Source organism: Antennarius striatus, chromosome 1 (genome assembly GCF_040054535.1).
Source record: "Antennarius striatus isolate MH-2024 chromosome 1, ASM4005453v1, whole genome shotgun sequence".
Taxonomy (NCBI): Eukaryota; Metazoa; Chordata; class Actinopteri; order Lophiiformes; family Antennariidae; genus Antennarius; species Antennarius striatus.
In genome coordinates, this window is record NC_090776.1 from 11,533,470 (window position 1) to 11,554,488 (window position 21,019).

The window sequence follows — 21,019 nt, forward strand, 5'->3', positions numbered from 1 at the left end:
TAGTTTTTGAAGTAACTGACAAAGATTATGGTTTTTGCTTGATATTAGGAGTTGAATATCTATTTGCAAGTGGCCCAGTAAGTCAAACCTCCTCCCCTGAACAATTATACAGCTACAGATATGGGTTGGTCCTTTTTGTCAGATGAAGGAAACCTGTTCATCAGTTTTCATTTTTGGCAAACAAAGACACTTCATAAGCAATATGTCAAGCTCTTCTCTAAAATTATCATTGGAAACAAGCCTTTTCAGTTTTTAAAAACGACATTCTCAAAGGAGAACTAAAGGTAAAAATTTTAAGACGAAAGAACAAACTCATGGTTTAAAATTCATTATTTCTCCTCTGCCTGTCAGACAGCATTGTGGGAGTCGCTCACACATGCAGCAGACAAGCAAGATAGACAACATTTATCAATTCCAGTTAAAGAAAGCAAAACAGTGGGGTGGAACTAATTTAGATATCCAAAAAGTAGCATTTGTCAGTGAGGACTGATACCCAGTTTGTCCAGCTTGTTCAGTCATGTTCATGAAAATCATTCCACTGCAGGTAATGTGTCATGACTTGAATCTCTGACAAATAAACATGTGCACGTTCAACAAACGTTCATATGACTAGACGTACTAAATTAATCAATTAGTTGCTTCAGTTTCTACAGAAACTTAGATAAACAGACAGGTGGATCTCACTGGGAATTCTTCCCATGTTGTCATACAATGAAAAACTGAACACTTGACTTTTGCAGGAGATTTCAAGCAAATTCTGTACAGCAACTTCGTAGAATTTATTCAGTGGAAGAATTAACAGATACTTCTTTGTCCGGGCGTCTGGGAAAACTCAGTTTTTGTTATCAGCTCATTTGATTTGTGATAATAGTATCATTCATGCATATTGTTTTCCTCTGTGCCTTGCTTTGCTGAACGTTAGCATGTTACATACAGGTATGTAGTAGCATTTTTTAGCAACCTTGAAGCGGTAAGATCCAGACTGCTGTCATGATCTGTTACCAGCACATAATCCCTTTTATTAAACAAAAAAAAAAATGAATTCATGGGTTGTTTATAGTTTTTTTTCCTGCAGTCCACAGTGAAGTCCCCTGCTGTAAGGTGATTAGTGAACCCTGCTCTATTAGATAGATCTGTGGTATCTTTCCGTCTTCATTAAGGTGAAAGAAAATTAAACACGTTGCTTCGAGTTCAAAATGAGGCATTAAAAAGAGTAAATAAGGAGGTCTTTTTGACTTGCTTTAGTTTTGGCTTTTTATTAAATTGCAGTATTTATTGATGAGCGTAAGAATAGAAGAAACGACACACTGTAGATGAATGATACCCTTGAGATCATTTTAGCAGCTTCATAATTAAAGGTTTCAGATCTGTTGCTGCTCTGCATAAGTGTAGTTTCCTTTTAGGGAATGAAGGAAGATCTAGCCCCACTTTGATGTTTATTTTTCCAACCTAATCCTCCAGCCTGGCATGTTGGAGCATGTTGAAAATACAGCGGCTGTGGTAATGTTTTCCTGCTAGTAAAACAAATTAGGACTGCATTATGTTTGAATAAAAATGATGATGTCCTTTCAGTTCACACCATCTGCAATGTCGGTTAGGTTATTCAACACAGTATCAGTAACAGAGGTGTTACTGTACAATTCTGTGCCTGTTAATTGTGTTATAAATTCAAATCTTGAAAGTAAATTTTATAAATTAAATACATGAAACTCTGAAGTATGCCTTGTATTTTCTACAGTTTTTTTTAACAGTACAGATAGCGCAGGTAGAGCTATGCTAACTTGAATAATGGTGCACACTGGATTACAGTGGGTTACTCATTATAATTTCCACAATGAATACTTAGTTTACCATGTGTCATTCCTGTAATCATGCTTTATAGCCACGTTGTTCTTTTCTTGATTTTATGTAATAGCAGCAGTGCACAGTTGCCCTTGAGAGCAAACTATCTGTCTTTGATGCTTAGATCTGCATGCAATACCGAGTGAGTCATTCAGATGCCCACACACAAATACTTGTCAGCAGCAGCCTTTCCATGTGAGGGATTACATACAGCATTGTCATGAAAACATTAGTGGCTGTTTTTATTTTTGTCTTAACTAAAAACATAAACATTTTCCAGTGTAAATTGGAGACACAATTTTTGGGGAGTGAAAAATCAGTGGGACTGGTAATTGCATGATTTCCAGGCAACATCTTGTTGGCTTTTTCAATAGATTAAAATATTTCCCGCACTATAAGGCACACCAGATTATAACACACACCTTCAATGAATGACCTATTTCAAAAAATTTTCATATGTAAGGGGCACTGGATTATAAGGCGTACTGTTGATTTTTGAGAGAAAAAATGAAGGCTTTTAGGTACGCCATATGGTGCGGAAATTACTGAAACTTCTGAAGATGGGCTGGAAGTGCCCAGTCAATACATATAATGTTTTTGTGTTATTGAAATCCCTCAATCGACTTCATGTTTCATATTCATGTAATTTAATGCAGACGTGTGACTCTCCTCATGGAACATGCTTGTAAACACACAAATAGGTGTTTATGAGCATGTTTGTAAACACTTATTGAAAAAGACACGTGCCATGGTATATTGAATTTAAGTTTAGAAAATGTAAAATCCTTTGTCAGTCATCCTGTTTTACAAAAGACTCATGAGACCACTGGTTTCATAATCAAGCCCTTCAGCAACAGATTGATTCAATAAACTTGTAGTTCAAGGATTATTTTGAGTGTCATAATTTTATTTAAGAGTTTCTGTGGTATTTGTACACTTCTAGCACTTTATCAAAGATCTCTATAAGAGATCATCCAACATCTTTATTGACTTTCATGAAAATAATGAGGTGTGTGTGATAGTGTGCCACACTATCATTTTCCATGTGCAACTCTGTGTTATTTCATTGTGATTAATTTCATCATGTTTTTCGTTTGTTGCAGATTATTGAACTTCTTCCTGTGACAAATGTTGAGAACGGACCACTGCCTGTTCAACACATATTAGAGGTGACGGTGTGAGGACGAGGAGGACTGTTGGGTAGCGGTACCAGGCTTTGTCTCATGACAGTGACTGAACCATCAAGACACTGCCAGTGACCAGGGCTGTGTTGGGCCCGGCCCAGGAGCCCTGACTGTACATGACTCCTGGCTACCCCTGACCTGTGCTGCTCACACCATGGATCAACAGAGAGATAAATATGGCGAGCGGCCCACGAGGTCCGCTAAAGTTTCCCAAGGAAGCCGCAGCGGACACTCGTCACGACCGTCTGGCTCCTCCAGCTCCTCAGGTGTTCTCATGGTGGGGCCAAATTTTCGTGTGGGCAAGAAGATCGGTTGTGGAAACTTTGGTGAATTGAAACTTGGTAGGTTGAGGCTAACGTTTGCGTTTTAGAAACTGCACATGATTCTTACTGTGTGACATACTGTATGTAGTCACTACAGTGTGAGCTTTTGTGAGTGCATAAGTAGGTCTTACCAATAAAGAACTACCGTCAAAACATTTTTTTTTAATGCTGACAGTTGAGAAATTCATAGGATATTCTATGGCTGGCTCTGGTCTACAGGTGAGACCAAAGTTGAGTAAAAAAATACTTGGTTTAGAACATGCATGGCATAAAACTAGTCAAGTCACCACTTCTGTTGAGACATTTCTAATGTTGTGTCTGTCACATTGTTTGTCTCTGGATCAACACTACAATACTACACTACAATACAATACTGCAGTTAAAGCCCACAATCTGCCCTTTACATTAAAAATTAAACCAATACAGTGGTTTAAGTGATTCCTTACTGCCTTGTGGAATGGGTGTGCTTTCTTTTTAAGTATCAAGTATTTTCATGTCTTTTTTCAGGTAAAAATCTGTACACCAACGAGTATGTAGCCATTAAACTGGTAAGTGAATGCCTTCTTTCTCTGATACTTCAGCTCTGCGTACACCACACAAATATTTTACGAAAAGTGTTGAATTAATAAGCATGTGCTATCATTTTAACATAGAATCAATAATGTTGATAGACAACTCTCTTCAGAAAGGCTGATTGGATGAAGTTAAGTGGTTATTGCAGGTGATCAATGGTAGGGTTGTAATAGTGGGTGGACGATAAGTGGATGGATGTTAGATTGTTACAGTTCATGGTTGTTTTTTGGGGGGGTTTTTATGTTGGATTGTCACCTTGAACTAAGTTATTATAAAACTACCTTATTTCAGTTGGAATGTAATACTGGGTACAGACTTAATTTTTTTTTTTAAATTTCTTGACTCATTATTTTGACTCCAATGATAAATTTTTGCTTTTGATAGCGTAATGGGTTGATGGTGATGTTTATGAAAGCTACATCTACAATGTGGGGCTGCTCTGTCGTTATCCACAGGATGCCATTAGACTGGTGGGTGGATGTCATACCTTCCAGGGATTTCCTTAGAGCATTATCTCCCCCCAGATTACATCAGTTTGAAATGATCTCTTGCAGTTCGAGAATGTGAATAAGAAATTTCAGTAAATACTGTATACAGTACACAAGTAATTATGGGAAACAAGAGTGTGACTGAACTCTATAGGCAAAGCTGGTCAATTACTTTATTATATTTTACCGAAGTTGTAGCTAAACCTGATGTTTTTATGAGCTGTTTGATTGAGAGTGGCTGCGCTTACAAATCGGTGCAGTGCAGACTTGGAGATCTTTGACTTTATTGTGAGGAATGTTTAACTGATTTTGCGTTGTTATGAAACCGTGGTGGGGAAATATTATTGGTAGCTCATGTTAAACACTGATATAACCTTTGTTACAGCCCATTAAAGTAATATGTAGTGTACCTACATTAATTGACAAAACAACTACACTTTGCTAATCTATTATTCTACTTTTGTACTACATTAACCCCAGTAGTTGTGCCAATGTTTCATGCTACTATAATGTCAAGGACAAGGGAGAGTGAAGAGGCTGCAAACGTGACTAAATCCAACATAAATGTATTAAAACATAGTTCAGACATCTGCTGACTTCCAGCATTAATGTTCCTTTTGCCACTGAAGCTGCCATCATTTTACACTACCTCATTAAACCATATCTTTCCCTCTGTTGAAACCTTTCCTGATAGCTGAAAAGAAATGCTGTTCAATTTCGATTGAAAAGCAGTCCCACTTGTTATTTTTGTTGTTTAGTCGTTGGCCATGACGTCGTTGTCATTAATTATGTTATTAATTTTGCAGGAACCAGTGAAGTCGAGGGCACCGCAGTTGCATTTAGAATACCGGTTTTACAAAACATTGGGATCTACAGGTAAGGTCACTCATTTGTCCGTTGTCTGGAACATTTTCTCTTTTTTTTTTTTTTGGATATGTGTGTGCATGACAATGATTTAACTGTTTTGGAAGATTAGTTGTAAAAGATTTCATCATTTCCACAACAACTGATTACTGCACCCAGGTTACATATTGCTATTAAGCTGGGTAGGCACCTTCTTTTAATCTTCAAAGCTTTGTGTTTGAAGCCTACCTGCATAGGAAGTGTTGAGAGTGACCTTGTTGAACGAAACCAGCGATACACTTCAATATGGAAGGTGTGGATTGAAAGCCAACAAAACAGATGCAGCATCAGATCTTTTCTTGCCCACTGAACAGACTTCCTTGTTACAATCCAGGCATAAATATTCAGGAGGTGATGCAGCTTCTGTGTGAGGATGGAACCTGTTTCACTACTGTATTTCTGGACTCAGTGTTCTGTCTGTGGTAGCCGAACATGCGACCATTGTTCAGATGCAACTGAGCCAGTTAGATGAAGACTTCAACATCTCTATTGTTTAGTCTGCCAAATGTGTTCTATGTGGGTCTCCATGGTTCTAATCTGGATGTGTTACAGTACATTTATTCAAATATGTTTGACTTTTCAATAGACACTGTTCTTTTTTATTTTTAAGTTCCAACAGTTTTTGGGGTTTTTTTTATTACTGGGTGGCAATGGAAAGAAGCTGTAAGCACAACACTGCTGAATAAGTCTTTACTAAATTGACCCACAGGTCATGTCTTTGAGTTTACCTGTCCCAGCCACACTTTCACTTTTGTCTGTTTTTTGGATTGCCTGCTTTTTGGATTTACAAAATTTACAGATTTACTTGTGAATGGATTTACATGTAACTTGGTGAGAATTTGGACTTTGGGCCAGAGTAGATCACATTTGATTTTGAAGTGGGCCAGTAAGTGGGAACCGTGTACAAGCAAACCTTGGTTTTCGAACGCTTTAGACATCGAACAATTCGGAATTCGACCATCAAATTCGGAATTTTTTTGTCTTAGAAGTCGAACAAAATTTGGAAGTCAAACGCGAAACGAACGGCTTTTGGGGGCGAGCGTGGTTCAGTGTTATCGCGGGTCGTCCAATGATTCAAGATTGGCGTTTCGATTCCCGCTCCCGCCGAGTCATTTGTCGATGTGTCCTTGGGCAAGACACTTTACCCTCCTTGCCTCCAGTTGGGCACTCGCTGGTGTGTGAATGTGTGTGTTTCTTCCGCTGGTGGTCAGAGGGGCCGTAGGCGCACATTGGCAGCCACGCCTCCGTCAGTCTGCCCTGTGGCTACGTGTGTAGCCACAGGGCAGCTGTGGCTGCACACGTAGTCTACCATCAGCAAGTATGAATGAGGAGTGAATGAATAATGGATCCAATGTAAAGCGTCTTTGAGTGTCCAGAAAAGCGCTATACAAATCTAATCTGTTATTGTTATTGTTATTATTATTATTATTATTATTATTATTATTATTATATCTTGCCGCCAAGCGCAAGAAAAGGCGAGAGATGTCTAGATAACACGTGATGGTAATGTGTTTTTTATTTTAGTTTACTGTATTCAATAATTTTTCACTTAATTTGTGTTCCATTGCCTACAGTACGAGTTACGGTACCGTAAACGTCTGTCCAAAAGACGACAGTAACTAACTTAGGCTAACCTGATTACGTCAATGTTTTTTTTTCTTTTTTTCTCGTGTTTGCTTCTTTCTTTTACATTTCTTTCATGTTTCATTACTCTGCAATTTTATATATAAATGACATTATGAAATAACATATGTTGAAAAAAGGTAGTTTTCTAGCGTCTTGAAACGGATTAAGACCATTTGTAATGGGAAAAATGTATTCGGAGTTCGAACAAATCGGTATTCGAACAGCCTTCAGGAACAAATTGTGGTCGGGAACTGAGGTTTACCTGTAGTTGGGTTGTGCCTGAATGCCACTGCATTACCACAGCTTAAAAGAGTTTATAATTAAAAAGTCTAAAATACTGAGGGGTTTGATGAAAATGCACATTAAAATTTGGATTCACAAGATTTAAAAGGTTGGCTGTTACAAATATTTAAATGTCATTTGTGTCTACAGGGAAATGACTGATTCTAGCTTGATTTGAATTGTAGAAGATTCTTGGGCACCAGTAGAGGTATTTTGGTTAAATTTGTCAAGAGAGGGAGGATATGACATTATTTAGACCTTCAATCTAAATGATTCCTTACCACTGTGGGATGGGGGCATTTATAGGGTCTTTTTGTCGAAATTCATGGATAATATCCAATGTGGGTGGAAAAAATAGAATAATAGCATCCCCATAGGTTCTAGATCTGTTGATTCTGAATATGTACATTTCTAAGGATCACAGAAAATTCACTGTTGTCAAAAAAACAAATGAGGCAGACCTGATTTCAGAACTATTCTGATTGAGTTCAGTTCTTCAAAAGGTAGTGTTTTATCCTGGAGAAACCCACCATTAGTCAATGCTCAAACTGTGGTTGAGTCCTCATGTACATGAAGTGTACAAAGAATGACATGCAGTGGCATACTGGCTGGTCGTTTGGACTGTGTGAATGCTGTTGAGTTATCAATCGCTTAAAGAGTCTTCATTCACTTCTCAGACCTTTTCTATCAATAAATGCTTCACCACTACATCTCACCCCTTTTAAATGACAATAATTTGACCCATCTTATTATTAAAACTATTTATTGTAGTCACTTAGGAGAAATACTTTTGTCTTTTACAGTATCAGTCCGTATTTATTAACCAATATTGCTTTATTTGTGAGAATGTGGTGTTGCGTGTAGCTGAGCTAAGTTACTTAGTTCACCTTAAAGATCAAAGGTCAGCCTTAATCCACATCAGTAGATGGTCTTGAATTACATTATATTTTAATATGTATTCTGTAACATTTTTCCACATATCTGGTAACCACTAACTTAATTGTTACTTCATCCATTACAGCCGATGATCATTTAGTAGTCACTACTTACCTCTGTTCTGTTTTAAGTATAATTAGTCAATACTAAGTGTCTGAAACCCAGTAAATGGTGATTTGTTTTGTCACCTTTATTGTTTACTGCAACAACTGACAAGAATCTTGGGGTCATTAAATGATTAAAGCAGAAAAAAATTAAGGCAGGCCTTTTGTTGTTCTGTGGTCTAGCAGAGATGGTTAAAAACAAAGTAACAATGGAAATCTTATAATTGTTTGCTCTTATGTTAAACCTACTTAAATAATAACAAAGTATAAATGGCAGATAGTTTGCTTGTGCATCTTGTGCATTTATTGAAGGTTTTCCATACAAACCAGTCGGATCACGATGTTACCATTTGGCACAGAAAATACAAGCCAAGTTTCTGTTTATGCATAATCCTTGATGTGCTTTTGAGATGGTTGTGAATATGATAACCAGACTGTGAATATAATGGCTATTGTTTTGCAAAGGCAAGAGCTGGAAAAGGCCAACTGTGCAGAAACTCATTAAATATTTAGAGAGTGGGTCTGCCTCGCTAACCTGCCTCTGTCCTCTCCTCCAGATGGGATATCGTGACCTCATTTCTTCTAGGCTGTGCGGTGCGCCACATTTCTCTCAGCCAGTGTGGTTGTCGCAGTGTTTGTGCAACAGGGTCTTTATGAATTAATGTGGTTTGACTCAGATCCTCAATTACGTATCTGTCTCTGGATATGCACACACACACACACACACATACACACACACACATCCGACCAAATATTATGTGTGTTAATCAGTGGTTGGGTTTTACAAGACACAGATTATGAGGTGCTATTGTGCTGAAGACAAGACAGTGTTGAAAATCACGGGCGGGTGCTCATTACTGAGCCGTTGAAGGCACTGACAGGCAGACCATCAGGAAACACTACACCGGCTCTTTGACCAACACAGGTCCTGAGACTAAACATTTCCCCAGGGACATGGCCTACTAGGTCTGACAAACATGTAAAGGAAAGGTCTTATCCGCAATATCCGTTCTCACAAAGGTCGACTGTGGATCATTGTTAAGAATAGAGCTTCAATTAAAAAAATTGGGAGACCCTAGAAGGAATATTGGAAGAGATTTTTTATAATTCTACAACCTTTGTCTTATCAGCCATCAAGGAGGGACAAAGCACACGTTTTACCCTCTCCCACCAAAAATGAAGTACAAGGAGTCGTTATCCCTCCTCCATCCATCATTTTTATTGTCCTGAAAATTTCTGTGTTTAATGCGACCGTTCACAATGTGTGACGTTAATCTTTATTGATTTTTAAGTTAATACAGAACTAGTAGTTTTACCTGTGTTATTGACTATTCCATTATTATTATTATTATTATTATTACATGGTCAATCAGATCAAAGCAACACAAACTCTGCTAGTCAGTTTTTTATTACATCCCGAGAAGGGGATGTATTGTAATTGTCAGTGTCCGTGTGTTTGTCCGTTCGTTCATCCGTCTGTCCGTTAGTCCACCAAATATCTTTGTAACCGTTGCAGATAGACAGATGAAACAAAAAGCACATTACTCTGGCGGCAAAAGGGATGAAAATGAGATGATGACCTTGACCTTGAGAAAACTAGGTCAAGGTCAAATTTCCTCTTTTGTACACTCAGGAACCGGATAAGATAAAAAGACGAGAGAGAAGGCCAGTGTGAGTAAGACCATAGATCAAAGCTAGTGCTCTGATCTCCCTATGCTTTGATTTACCCTGAATTATAGGTCAGGGTAAAATTGTGAATTCAGGAGTGTCATTGGTTGTTGCAGTCATAGACTGTTCTAGTTTGATATGCATACGACTGATAAATAACAGCTCCAAGATTTAGAACTGTAAATATTACGACTAGGTGCTTGTTTTCTCCTTGTTTGTTGTTTTTTTTATATTTCACTGATTGTTTCCACATCAATAAATCTACAATGAAACCATTGAAAAATTGAAACCGTGCCTTAAAAAGGATATGGTTATTTCATATTTGTGTTAACTATTGACAGCTTTGGAGGAGGCCTTTTTTGTTTTGCGATAATGGGGTAGTATTGCTAAATATGAACAAATACCTAATTGACTTTCTACCAGAGGATCCAGGCATATGGGATCATAGCTGTTTGTCCCTCTGTCAACATTTCACCATTATTATTTTGTATATTCCTATTTTGTAGTATATACTTTGTGTCTGTCCACCTCCTTGAATGAACAGGTCGGGTACCTTTAGTATTTAATGGTTGTCAATCATTTTGCAGGTGTTCAATAACAGTGTCATTGTCTTTTGTCATTTTGGCTGCAGCTCCATCCTGACTAAACAGTCTCAGGTGTATGTTTCCTTTGTTTACTCAACGGCAAGTTATTCAGACTGTTTACAACCTGAAAGCTTATGCTGTACTCAGCACTGAGGTCATGCTCTTAATTTACTTTAGGCTATAAATGTGAATCTTTTACTGTATTTTAAAAATTAGTGTTTTTATGTTACTGTTGTTCAATGATAATTAAAGCACTAAAGAACTTGCATGTTTTGGTGTTTTAGGACATAGAAAGGAGACCAAGGGGTCATCTGTAGTTGAAACATCAGGCAGTCGATTGTCTAATTAAAATGATGGGTTTTTGCTCAAGGCATTTCAAACACAATCACATTTGTGCTGCTTTGCCAAACTTTGACCGCCTGTGTTGTACTGCCTGTTGACAGTGGGTCTGAGAGGACTGCAATTGCATCTGTGCTGTATGTCATGCATATATGGTACATTTGCTGACTTTGACTTGGCTGATGCTCTGGATTGTGCATGTTGCTTCATATGAAAAGTTTTCATTTTAATACAAGCCATTGAAACTCTTCCAGAAGGAAGAGTTCAGTCTAGGATAGTGCTTTGATCTACCTATGCACTAGCTTTGATCTATGGTCTGACTTACACTGGCCTTCGCCTTATGCACTAGTCTACACACTTGTCAGGTACTACTTTCAGGGTACCCTGACCTACCCTGAAAGTAGGTCAGGGTAATTCGCGGGATGTTGCAGTCTCTGACTGCCTTGTTTTTGTTGTTTGTTTTTTGCTGTTGTGCTTTTGGCCTCTGGAATTCAATGCAGATACACACTTCACAACAGCAAGTGTGTGTTTCATTCATCTCATACTGCAAGCTAGAACACTTATTCTGCTGTGATGGATAGTGACTGGAGTTTGGATGGTGGAACTTCAACAGAATGTCATATTAGTATAACGGTGATTATAGGATCATGGACCCTTGGACAGGAGCAAGGGGTAGAATCATGTGATTCGACATCTGTCCTCCTTGTTTTGATGTCACTCTAATCCCAGAGCTTTACAGGAAACCACTCCCTTCATAAAGGGGTTCATTAGCAGTACACCCTGAACAGGTGAGCACCTATCACAGACCTGATATACACAGGAGTGTGTATTGAAAAAAACAAACACGCCGACCCTGACAAAGTAAATTTGGAGTCTTGAAAGCTCTTAACATGAATTTTGAATTTTGAACATGTTTTGTATGTATATATTCAAGAGCCTTTTTTATCGTCTGAAGCATTTTGAAAACATTACGCCTGCAAATTGTAGAAACAAGTGTCTTTTTCTTTCTTTACCCAGTGCTGCATACCATCGTTGTAGATGTTTTGTTGAAACTGCTGTTGGTCTTTCGTACGTGCTTTTCATGCAGTAGCAACGATTACAGTATTTTCTGCACTATAAAACGCACTGGATTATAAGGCGCACCTTTAATGAATTGTTTATTTCATAATTTATTTCATATATAAGGTGCACCGGATTATAAGGCGCATATAATAAAAAAACTAAAATGGATTTAAAAAAAGTAGTGGCTATAGTTGCGCTATCCGTCCACTAGTTAGAGCATTCATGACGGTGAGTACCTTTAATCAGCTGTGAACGACCGCTATTGTTATGTCAGTCAGGCCATTCTGAGCCTCATCAAGGAAACCTGATCACTTGATCGCTTTGCCGTCTCAGGCCCCGTCCACACGATGCCGCAACTTTTTGAAAACGCAACTTTATTTACCCAGCATCGAAAACGATTCGCGTCCACACGACAGCGTTTTCAAAAAAATCTCCGTCCACACGTAAATACATCAGTGCGTTGATCAATACGTGTAGAAGCAGAACAAATCCGAGAACGACAGGAGAGAGGACCGGCATGTGTGGAAATTCACGCCTTTCCTCCTGAAGGACGACCTTCATCACAGAGTTCTCCCACCAGCAGGCAGCGCGTCCTGGTCCGACCCAGAACTGGCGTCGGCGTCTTAGGCGAGGAACGTGAATGAATGAATAAATACATAAACTTTATGACACATAAAGAAACAGACGAACAAATATTTAAGTGCAAAGCATGTTTATCAATGCATCTCAAATGTGGAGCTGTTACACATCAGAAAATACCCGGTTTTAGCTCCGTTTGTACATGTAGACACAGGTCACATGCATGATGTCACAGTGGTTTTGGTCTTGGGGACACGCCCCCCGGATAAAAAAAGTTGCGGATACAGCGTCCACACGACAACGCAGACACAGCGTTTTCAAAAAAATCCACCTTGACCAGTGTTTTCAAAAAGTTGCATTTTCGTTCCGGATATCTGCGTTGTCGTGTGGACAGAAGGCGTAAAGGCAACAAAAAAGTTGTGTTTTCAAAAAAATCCGGCATCGTGTGGACGGGGCCTTAGAAAGAAGTCAACACGCATATTAAAAAACCTGACATTAAAAACATGGTAAATTCATTACGAGTGAACCACTCAGTTTGAACAGGGCGGATTATTTCCTGATCTGAAGTTTGAAGCAGATATTTAAGCTCCGACATTAATTTATTAATTAAATATTGTTTCGATCAATCAGTAGTCCAGTCGGAGGTGAGGTGCAGCTATTTGCTGCTGCACTGTGCGTCCGAAACAATTTTTAACAAGTTTTTATTGTCAGGCTGCTAATTTACTGGCAAATGCGATGCTGTTGTACTCATTGAACTGACTTTAACGTCGGTGTCTCACTACTGTGAATCTCACGTCAGACAGAACACACAAGCCAAAATGTGCTCCCCCCAGTAACGTGTTGTTTCAGGTATCAACTACATTTGCAAATCAATTGCAGCACACCAGGAAACTTTGTCAAGTATTGACTCTGCTCCTTTTCAGAAAAGGCTGGAAGTTCTGCTTTGAGGGTCTTTCATTCACCTTTATGCCAGTTTCTCCGTGTGTTTCCACAGACTAATAGAATGGACCGTCACTAGATTCCAGATGACAGCACAATGGCATTTTTAGACCAATTAAGTTTAAAGTGGGTTATTTACGGCACCAAAGTAGTTGAGAAATGCTGAGATCAGTCAGTCAGTCAAACTTTATTAACAGAATTGTTGAAAATTCCCTGTTTTGCTACGTTACCATAGCCAGGTACCGCTGCTCTCCGCAGGCTGCTATGCCGTCAGACAGCAGGTCAGTGAGAGTCGGCACTTCGGTGACGTCCCTTGACTACCGTTGTTAGGGGGCGTAGTGCCTTCTGAGGGTGCCTCCTGGTGCGGCATGACTGCCAGCCACTGCCGGCTTTTTTTCTGATATCTTGTTTTTAACCAATACTAATATTAACATTAATCCGTATTAGTGCTGTGAGGTGATTAAAAAAATAATCTAATTAATTACAGGATTTATAATTAATCTAATTAGTCACATTTTAATCTCATACCTGCTAAAGGCCCCCAAATAAAGAATTTGAATTCTAGGACATTAAAAACTTGTAGTGCATGACTAATAAATAGAATGCACCAAGAAGAGAAGATTTGAAATCAACATTTTTATTGGTTAAGTGTACTTTATAAATGAAATTCAAAGGAAAAAAGGCCAAGCACATCAGGAAACCAATTAGGGCCAGGTGCATTTCTCAAAAATGCAATATGAATACAGTTAAATAAAATAAATAAAATTCAGAAATAAAATAAGACTGAGTCTCAATAGGCACATAAGCAGACTCTCAATCAAAATGAATACTAAAGCTGACTCAATACAGCAATTCTAAATGAATAGTATAACATGCCTATAAATAAGGCAACATCAATAGCAAGATGCCAACAGGCTTTTCATTTAAAATGGTGAGCTAATGTTCAACTTTGTGTCCTTGACATGTTTTGCATTTCAATGATACGTAAGGCTGGAGCTGCTTCGGTGATATGAAAATGGTTTATGATTTATAGATTCCTGCTTTTCATTTGTGATTAAAAATCTTGACCAACATTGTTTTGAATGAAAATTAAAGAACAACATTTGGCTACTTATTTCCAGCATAAGATCAATCCAACACATTTTTAGATCTCCCACAGGCACACATGGTTTTCAAGGGTTTCGCCTATTTCTGCTGTACAATTAGCAACCCACAGGATTGCATGACGGTGTCCAGAAACACAGGATGGAGCATGACTCCTACATGTCCATATGCTCACTGGAAACAGTTACACCACCCGTAATGCCATAGTGTATTACCCAGCTGGCAACCTAAAGCACTGCATTCATACAAATATATTAATGTACTGCCATGGGATTAGCTTTCAAATTTAGCATTCTCTGATCAGTCTGGTTCAATTACTCCAGTAGAATATTATACTTAAGCGCTTAGACTCTCCTTCGTGTTGGAACCGAGAGCTTGCTGTGTGTGCAGGAGGAAAAAATGCTCAGATGTGTTTATTGACAGTGATAGTAAATATTTAGATTTAGAAGGAAATATTTACCACTATTCATGTTATGAATATAAATATATTATAAATATAAATGTTGATAACATTTTTCCCACACTCCACACCACTTTCACTGAGATCGTCAGCCAGCAAACCAGCTGATTTCTTGAAAAGTTGCATGTCCACAGCATCAGAGACAGACATGTAGAGAATAAACATGGTAACATCATGTATGTAAAACATTTCCATGGAATCAACTGTTTTCAAACAGGTTCACTGTGGCTTCTTACAAAAATGTACGGTAATACTGTACATCATTGTTGTGTATCATTTATAGCACTGCTACCAAAAGGCTTAAAAAACATCAATTAACATTTAGTGTGAAATCATCACTTCAGGTGTGGGAAACAATGGCAATAAATGTTTATGTCTGGATAAACATGTATGGAGCTTTATGTCCATGCATACGCACACATTTCTATACATTCCAACCTCATCTGATGTTCCTCTTTAAGACGTGACTTAAAAATAGCATGCAGAAAAGTTATTCCAAACATTAATTGAGTTTTAAATATAGTGATCACCTACGGGACATAAACCCACACGTTCAGTCAGCCGTCTGCCTGCAGGGACGTCAAAATCCAGCAGAATTGTCAGATCAGTTCTGGCCATTACTTAAGAGTTGTCATAGACAAACGAAGCCACTGCAGGATTTTAAAGTTGAATTTGGCAGATGCTGTGTGTTAAAGACAAAGTTCCGGATACCATGTGAAAACTAATCAGGATGCTCCTTTTCTTTTTCACTACTAGGCCATTATGATATTTCAGGCCATGAGCTCAGCTTAGGCAGACTGATAAAATGAGGCATGTATGACTGGAGCGACAGCATTTCTTTGAAGCCTATTAAGGGGATCTTTTTAATAGGACTGACTGGCATCAGGCAAACTTTGAGTCATGCTCCCCCAGAGGGCCATTAATAGTTTGACCTGATTTCCTGTTCTTTGAAACTTAATTTCAAGATGTGGTCAGTAAGACAACAAAGAATACAGATATCACCAATTATAAGTGATTAGATATTAACTTGGACTCCTGAAGAACTACATGCGTTTCATGTTATGGTACACCTTTGTGCTTTTTATACTTTGATATATTGATTTTGAGCACTATTGATGTTACTAAACTTTTGCGTCAGTATTTTAAACATCGCATTTACACCCATTTACCAATGTCACAAACAATTCATATGAAGAGCTTCCAAGATCAGACCTCCCATTACTGCTGTTACATTATACTGACCACACACCAATGTCCAGAGACAGAAATAAAATAGGAGCCAAAGTGACAGATGGAAGGGATTGTGTAGCAATTAAAGCGAGAAAAGCAGACAGGATATGATTCTGTTGTGAGGCTGCAGAGAAGATTAGTTTTCAGCCTGCAGCAGAGGACTTGCCCTGTTCTGTTTGTAAGCACTATGTTGTGTTACTTCAGGGTTAATGTTTACCCAGCTCCTTTCTCTGTGCCCTTGCCTCACTGACCTTATGGTGCCTCTATTTCTATCTAACCAGTTCCTCTTTGCTTACCTTGAACCCAACTGGAAATATCATTTGTCAGAGGAGACAAGGATAATAAACATTATAGTCACTCTTATTCTCCGACTTCCTACTAGTATGTGCAACACATTGAAGGCATGTTATGCAGTGCAGTTACGCATATCATCTACTAAATAGTGCTTTTTAATAATAAAAATGCTTAGGGTGATATTTCATGTTTTCTACACATGCAATTGAAAGATGAACAAGAAAGACTTGGATAATAGATGTGCGTGTATGATTTGTGTACTCAGGGCTGGTATGGGGTCGGTTTTTGCTTTTACAAGTCCAGTTTCTCCCATCTTGTGTTTCAGCTGAAGGCGTGCCCCAGGTGTTTTACTTTGGACCCTGTGGGAAATACAATGCCATGGTTCTGGAGCTGCTGGGCCCCAGTCTGGAGGACCTCTTTGACCTCTGTGACAGAACCTTTTCACTGAAGACAGTCTTAATGATAGCAATTCAGCTGGTGAGTTCTGAGCTACACATGACACATGGGGGTTTTTTTGTTTGTTTTTTTAATAACTTCTTTGCAGCACAAATTAATGGTGTTCCAAATTTAAAATGTTTGAAACCGACAACAATGAAACAACATCTTCTGTTGGATAGATTTCAGTTAACAGTATAGCCTTTATTTTCAGTTCATTGCTGATCAATGCTTTATTTTGTCTTCCAAGATTTTTTAGTTCTGCCGAGATGTTTTATTGTAACTGTATTTAAAAGGAGTAGACAGAGGAGAAATATACAATATCCTTCGAAGGGACGCGTGCACAGAAATGGTCTCGATATTAAAATAATCCATCAAGTAGTGCCGATTAAAACAAAAAATCAAACAACAAATATAGTCCATCAGGTGGAGGATTTTCACCCCAGTGACCACTAACACATTACAAGTCAAGTTAACTTGCAGTGTTCTAAGCCAAATATTTGCAAAAGTAGTTGCATTTAGCTTAGGTGCTATTTTTATCTAGCATATCGTTTACGCTGGTACTCAAACCACACCAAAAAAAGGAGCTGAGTATCAAGGAGTCAAGATCCTTTTTGATCAATCCCACATGAAAGATCTTATTACTGCCATCATGACATCATTTTCCCATTGTGTAGCTGTTCTCAATTACATTCCTTATTATGGAGGGTAACCACTATGAGCACTGGGTTAAGATTTCTTCAGTAATAAACACACCATTGTTCTGATCTTAATTGCATAGTCCCAACAGGATGTCTTGCATTTTCCTGATTGGCCTGACGAGCCTTAAATTCTAACCACTAACTGAGGCTTTAGCTCTGTGATAATGGCTCTCCATGGTATCTGTACAGCACAGTGAATTCATCATTAGTCAGTTGGTGCCAATGAATTGGCTGGTTATAAATGATCTAACCTCATTCAGCATAACAAAAATTTAATGGAAAAATACTTTAAAAATTATGATTCCATTACCGATATGACGACATTTTAAGAAAGATACTGTCGACCAACTGCTGTCCAGACATTCACGAGAGAGAAAAACAAGGAGGGTTCATGTTTTAATCGGGCATTATTCATGGATAATGGCGTATTGAATGTCACAACCTGGATTGAATTGTACCCTTAGATCTCAGACCACGATAGTCATGGGGTTTGACATCTTGAAGGGTATTTTCTGTCGTGGTTGTGATGAGATCATCTGGTTTGTCATTAGATCAGATTTTCTTAGTATATGTTTTTGCTGAATCGGTTGTGTTTATTTCCCCCCAGATTTCTCGAATGGAGTACGTGCACTCTAAGAACCTCATCTATAGGGATGTAAAACCAGAAAACTTTCTCATCGGACGGCAAGGGAATAAAAAGGAACACATTATCCACATCATTGACTTTGGCCTGGCCAAGGAGTACATCGACCCTGAGACCAAAAAACACATTCCATACCGGGAGCATAAGAGCTTGACCGGTACTGCTCGATATATGTCCATTAACACACATTTAGGCAAAGGTAAGATTTTATAGCTGTGGTTTTGTTTGGTTTTGTACTGTTAAAATGTGTTTATAGTTTAAGTGCTGCTTTTGAACTCTGTTGATTTAGAGCAAAGCCGAAGAGATGACCTGGAGGCCCTAGGCCACATGTTCATGTATTTTCTTCGTGGAAGTCTGCCGTGGCAAGGCTTAAAGGTATGCTAAGTAGATGCGGCTGTTCCAGGGTCTGATGGAAAATCAGTTTCATTCTGTGTAGGAATTTTTTTTATTAACTGGAATCTGTGAAATCATTTAGATCACTATGTTTTAAACGTAGTAGTTTGTGACAGTTTTACATTGACATCTATTCTCAGACTTCATAAAGGAGACGGCATAAATATAAAAACTTCATTTATCAGTTTTCTAAGTGGTTTCCTTTTTTTTTAAGTAGTTTGAAGTATATAGCGAAATAATAATGTCTTAATAATATCAAAAGCTTTCTGCTTACTTCTCCTGCAGGCCGACACTCTGAAAGAACGGTACCAAAAAATTGGAGACACAAAAAGAAACACTCCCATCGAGGTCCTCTGTGAAAATTTCCCAGGTATACTGCTATATTAAACATACAATCCATGCTGTGCAGCTTGAAACCAATCGCATTGTGGCTGTGATTTGACAAAATTTTGAAGACATGATTCGAATCATAGTTACGTTTAAAAATACTGACAAACATCTTTTCTGTGTAATTCAGAGGAAATGGCTACCTATCTACGATACGTGAGAAGATTGGACTTCTTCGAAAAGCCCGACTATGAATATTTGAGGACTCTGTTCACAGAGCTGTTTGAGCGGAAAGGATACACGTTTGACTACACGTATGACTGGGTCGGCAGGCAGATAGTAAGTAATGCATGTGAACATAGGAGTGCTTCTGAGCAGCGTGATGGTCCATTATTTACATGATTATTCTCTCAGCCCACACCAGTGGGGTCTGTCCATATAGAGTCTGGAGCATCTGCTGTCACAAGAGAGAGCCACCTTCACAGAGACCGGCCTTCACAGCACCCACCCATCAGAAATCAGGTACACCAGGGCTTGTTTTCAGTTGTGTGGTTTTGATCTGACTTTTGTTCCAGTAGAAAGAAGGCAAATAGGGATTACAACCCAGAATGTTTGTTTGAGGTCCAGACATATGATCATCCCTCTGTTTATGGAAGAGTAGAGCCTTTTTATACGTAGAGATTGTTCACAACCACAACAACAAGGACCCCACATTTTTTACTCACGCTAAATAAAACAAAATTGGAATATCGACTCAGCTTCTAGCTTTAGGTGTCATACCCTCTGGTTCTCAAGCGAAACAGCATGCAGTTGTGTTCAAAATAATAGCAGTCTGTTAAAAAAATTGAGTAAAGCCCCAAATCCTTATAATGGTTTTTATTTCCATGCATTAGGAACACTGCACATTATATTCTAAATCAAAACGTGAAGAAAAAAGCAGAAATTCTTTAATTACTTTACAGAAAATGAAGAAAAATGAACATTGGGCTGTTCAAAAAAATAGCAGTGTCTGCATTTTACTTTACAAACTCAAATATTTACTGTATAAACTGAAAAATATCCAGGATTCAGCATTCCTATGAATCACTAAACTAATATTTAGTTGTATAGCCACTGTTTCTGGGAACCGCTTCACATCTGTGTTGCATGGAGTCGACCAACTTCTGGCATCTGTGAACAGGTATTCCAGCCCAGGATGATTTGACAACGTTCCATAATTCCTCTACATTTCTTGGTTTTGCCTCAGAAACAGCATTTTTAATGTCACCCCACAAGTTTTCTATCGGATTAAGGTCCGGGGATTGGGCTGGCCACTCCATGACTTTTATTTTGTTGGTCTGTAACCAAGAAGCTGCTTGCTTACTGGTGTGTTTGGGGTCGTTGTGTCGTTGAAACACCCATTTCAAGAGCATTTCCTCTTCAGCATAATGCAACATGACCTCTTCAAGTATTTCGATGTATCCAAACTGATCCATGATCCCTGGTATGTGATAAATAGGCCCGACACCATAGTAAGAGAAACACCCATATCATGAGGCTTGCACCACCATGCTTCACTGTCTTCAGAGTGTACTGTGGCTTGAATTCAGTGTTTGGGGGTCATCTGACAAACTATCTGTGGCCCTTAGACCCAAAAAGAACAATCTTACTCTCATCCGTCCGCAAAATGTTTCTCCATTTCTCTTTTGGCCTGCCAATGTGTTTTTTGGCAAATTGTATCGTCTTCAGCACATGTCTTTTTTTTAACAGCGGGACTTTGCGGGGGCTTCTTGCTGATAGATTAGCTTCACACAGGCGTCTTCTAATTGTCACAGTACTCACAGGTAACTTCAGGATGTCTTTGATCATCGTGGAGCTGATCATTGGCTGAGTTTTCACCATTCTGGCTATTCTACGATCCATTTGAGTGGTAGTCTTCCATTTTCTTCCACGTCGCTCTGGTTTTGCTTTCCATTTTAAAGCATTGGGGGTCATTGTAGCCAAGCAGCCGATCATTTTCT

The 21,019-nt window shown here is 38.6% G+C and overlaps 1 protein-coding gene across 4 annotated transcripts in view; it reads left to right on the plus strand.

Moving 5' to 3' along the window:
- Positions 1–21,019, plus strand: part of csnk1g1 (casein kinase 1, gamma 1) — a 37,223-nt gene that overhangs the window by 4,353 nt on the left and 11,851 nt on the right. For all 4 annotated transcript variants that reach the window (XM_068310644.1, XM_068310653.1, XM_068310661.1 and 1 more), the window contains exons 2-10: positions 2,946–3,367; positions 3,857–3,897; positions 5,217–5,286; positions 16,846–16,997; positions 18,264–18,498; positions 18,589–18,674; positions 18,978–19,062; positions 19,210–19,358; positions 19,434–19,541. In XM_068310644.1, the coding sequence (XP_068166745.1) occupies positions 3,181–3,367; positions 3,857–3,897; positions 5,217–5,286; positions 16,846–16,997; positions 18,264–18,498; positions 18,589–18,674; positions 18,978–19,062; positions 19,210–19,358; positions 19,434–19,541 (1,113 nt within the window). In that variant the 5' untranslated portion in view covers positions 2,946–3,180. The remainder of the gene's footprint in view (positions 1–2,945; positions 3,368–3,856; positions 3,898–5,216; positions 5,287–16,845; positions 16,998–18,263; positions 18,499–18,588; positions 18,675–18,977; positions 19,063–19,209; positions 19,359–19,433; positions 19,542–21,019) is intronic.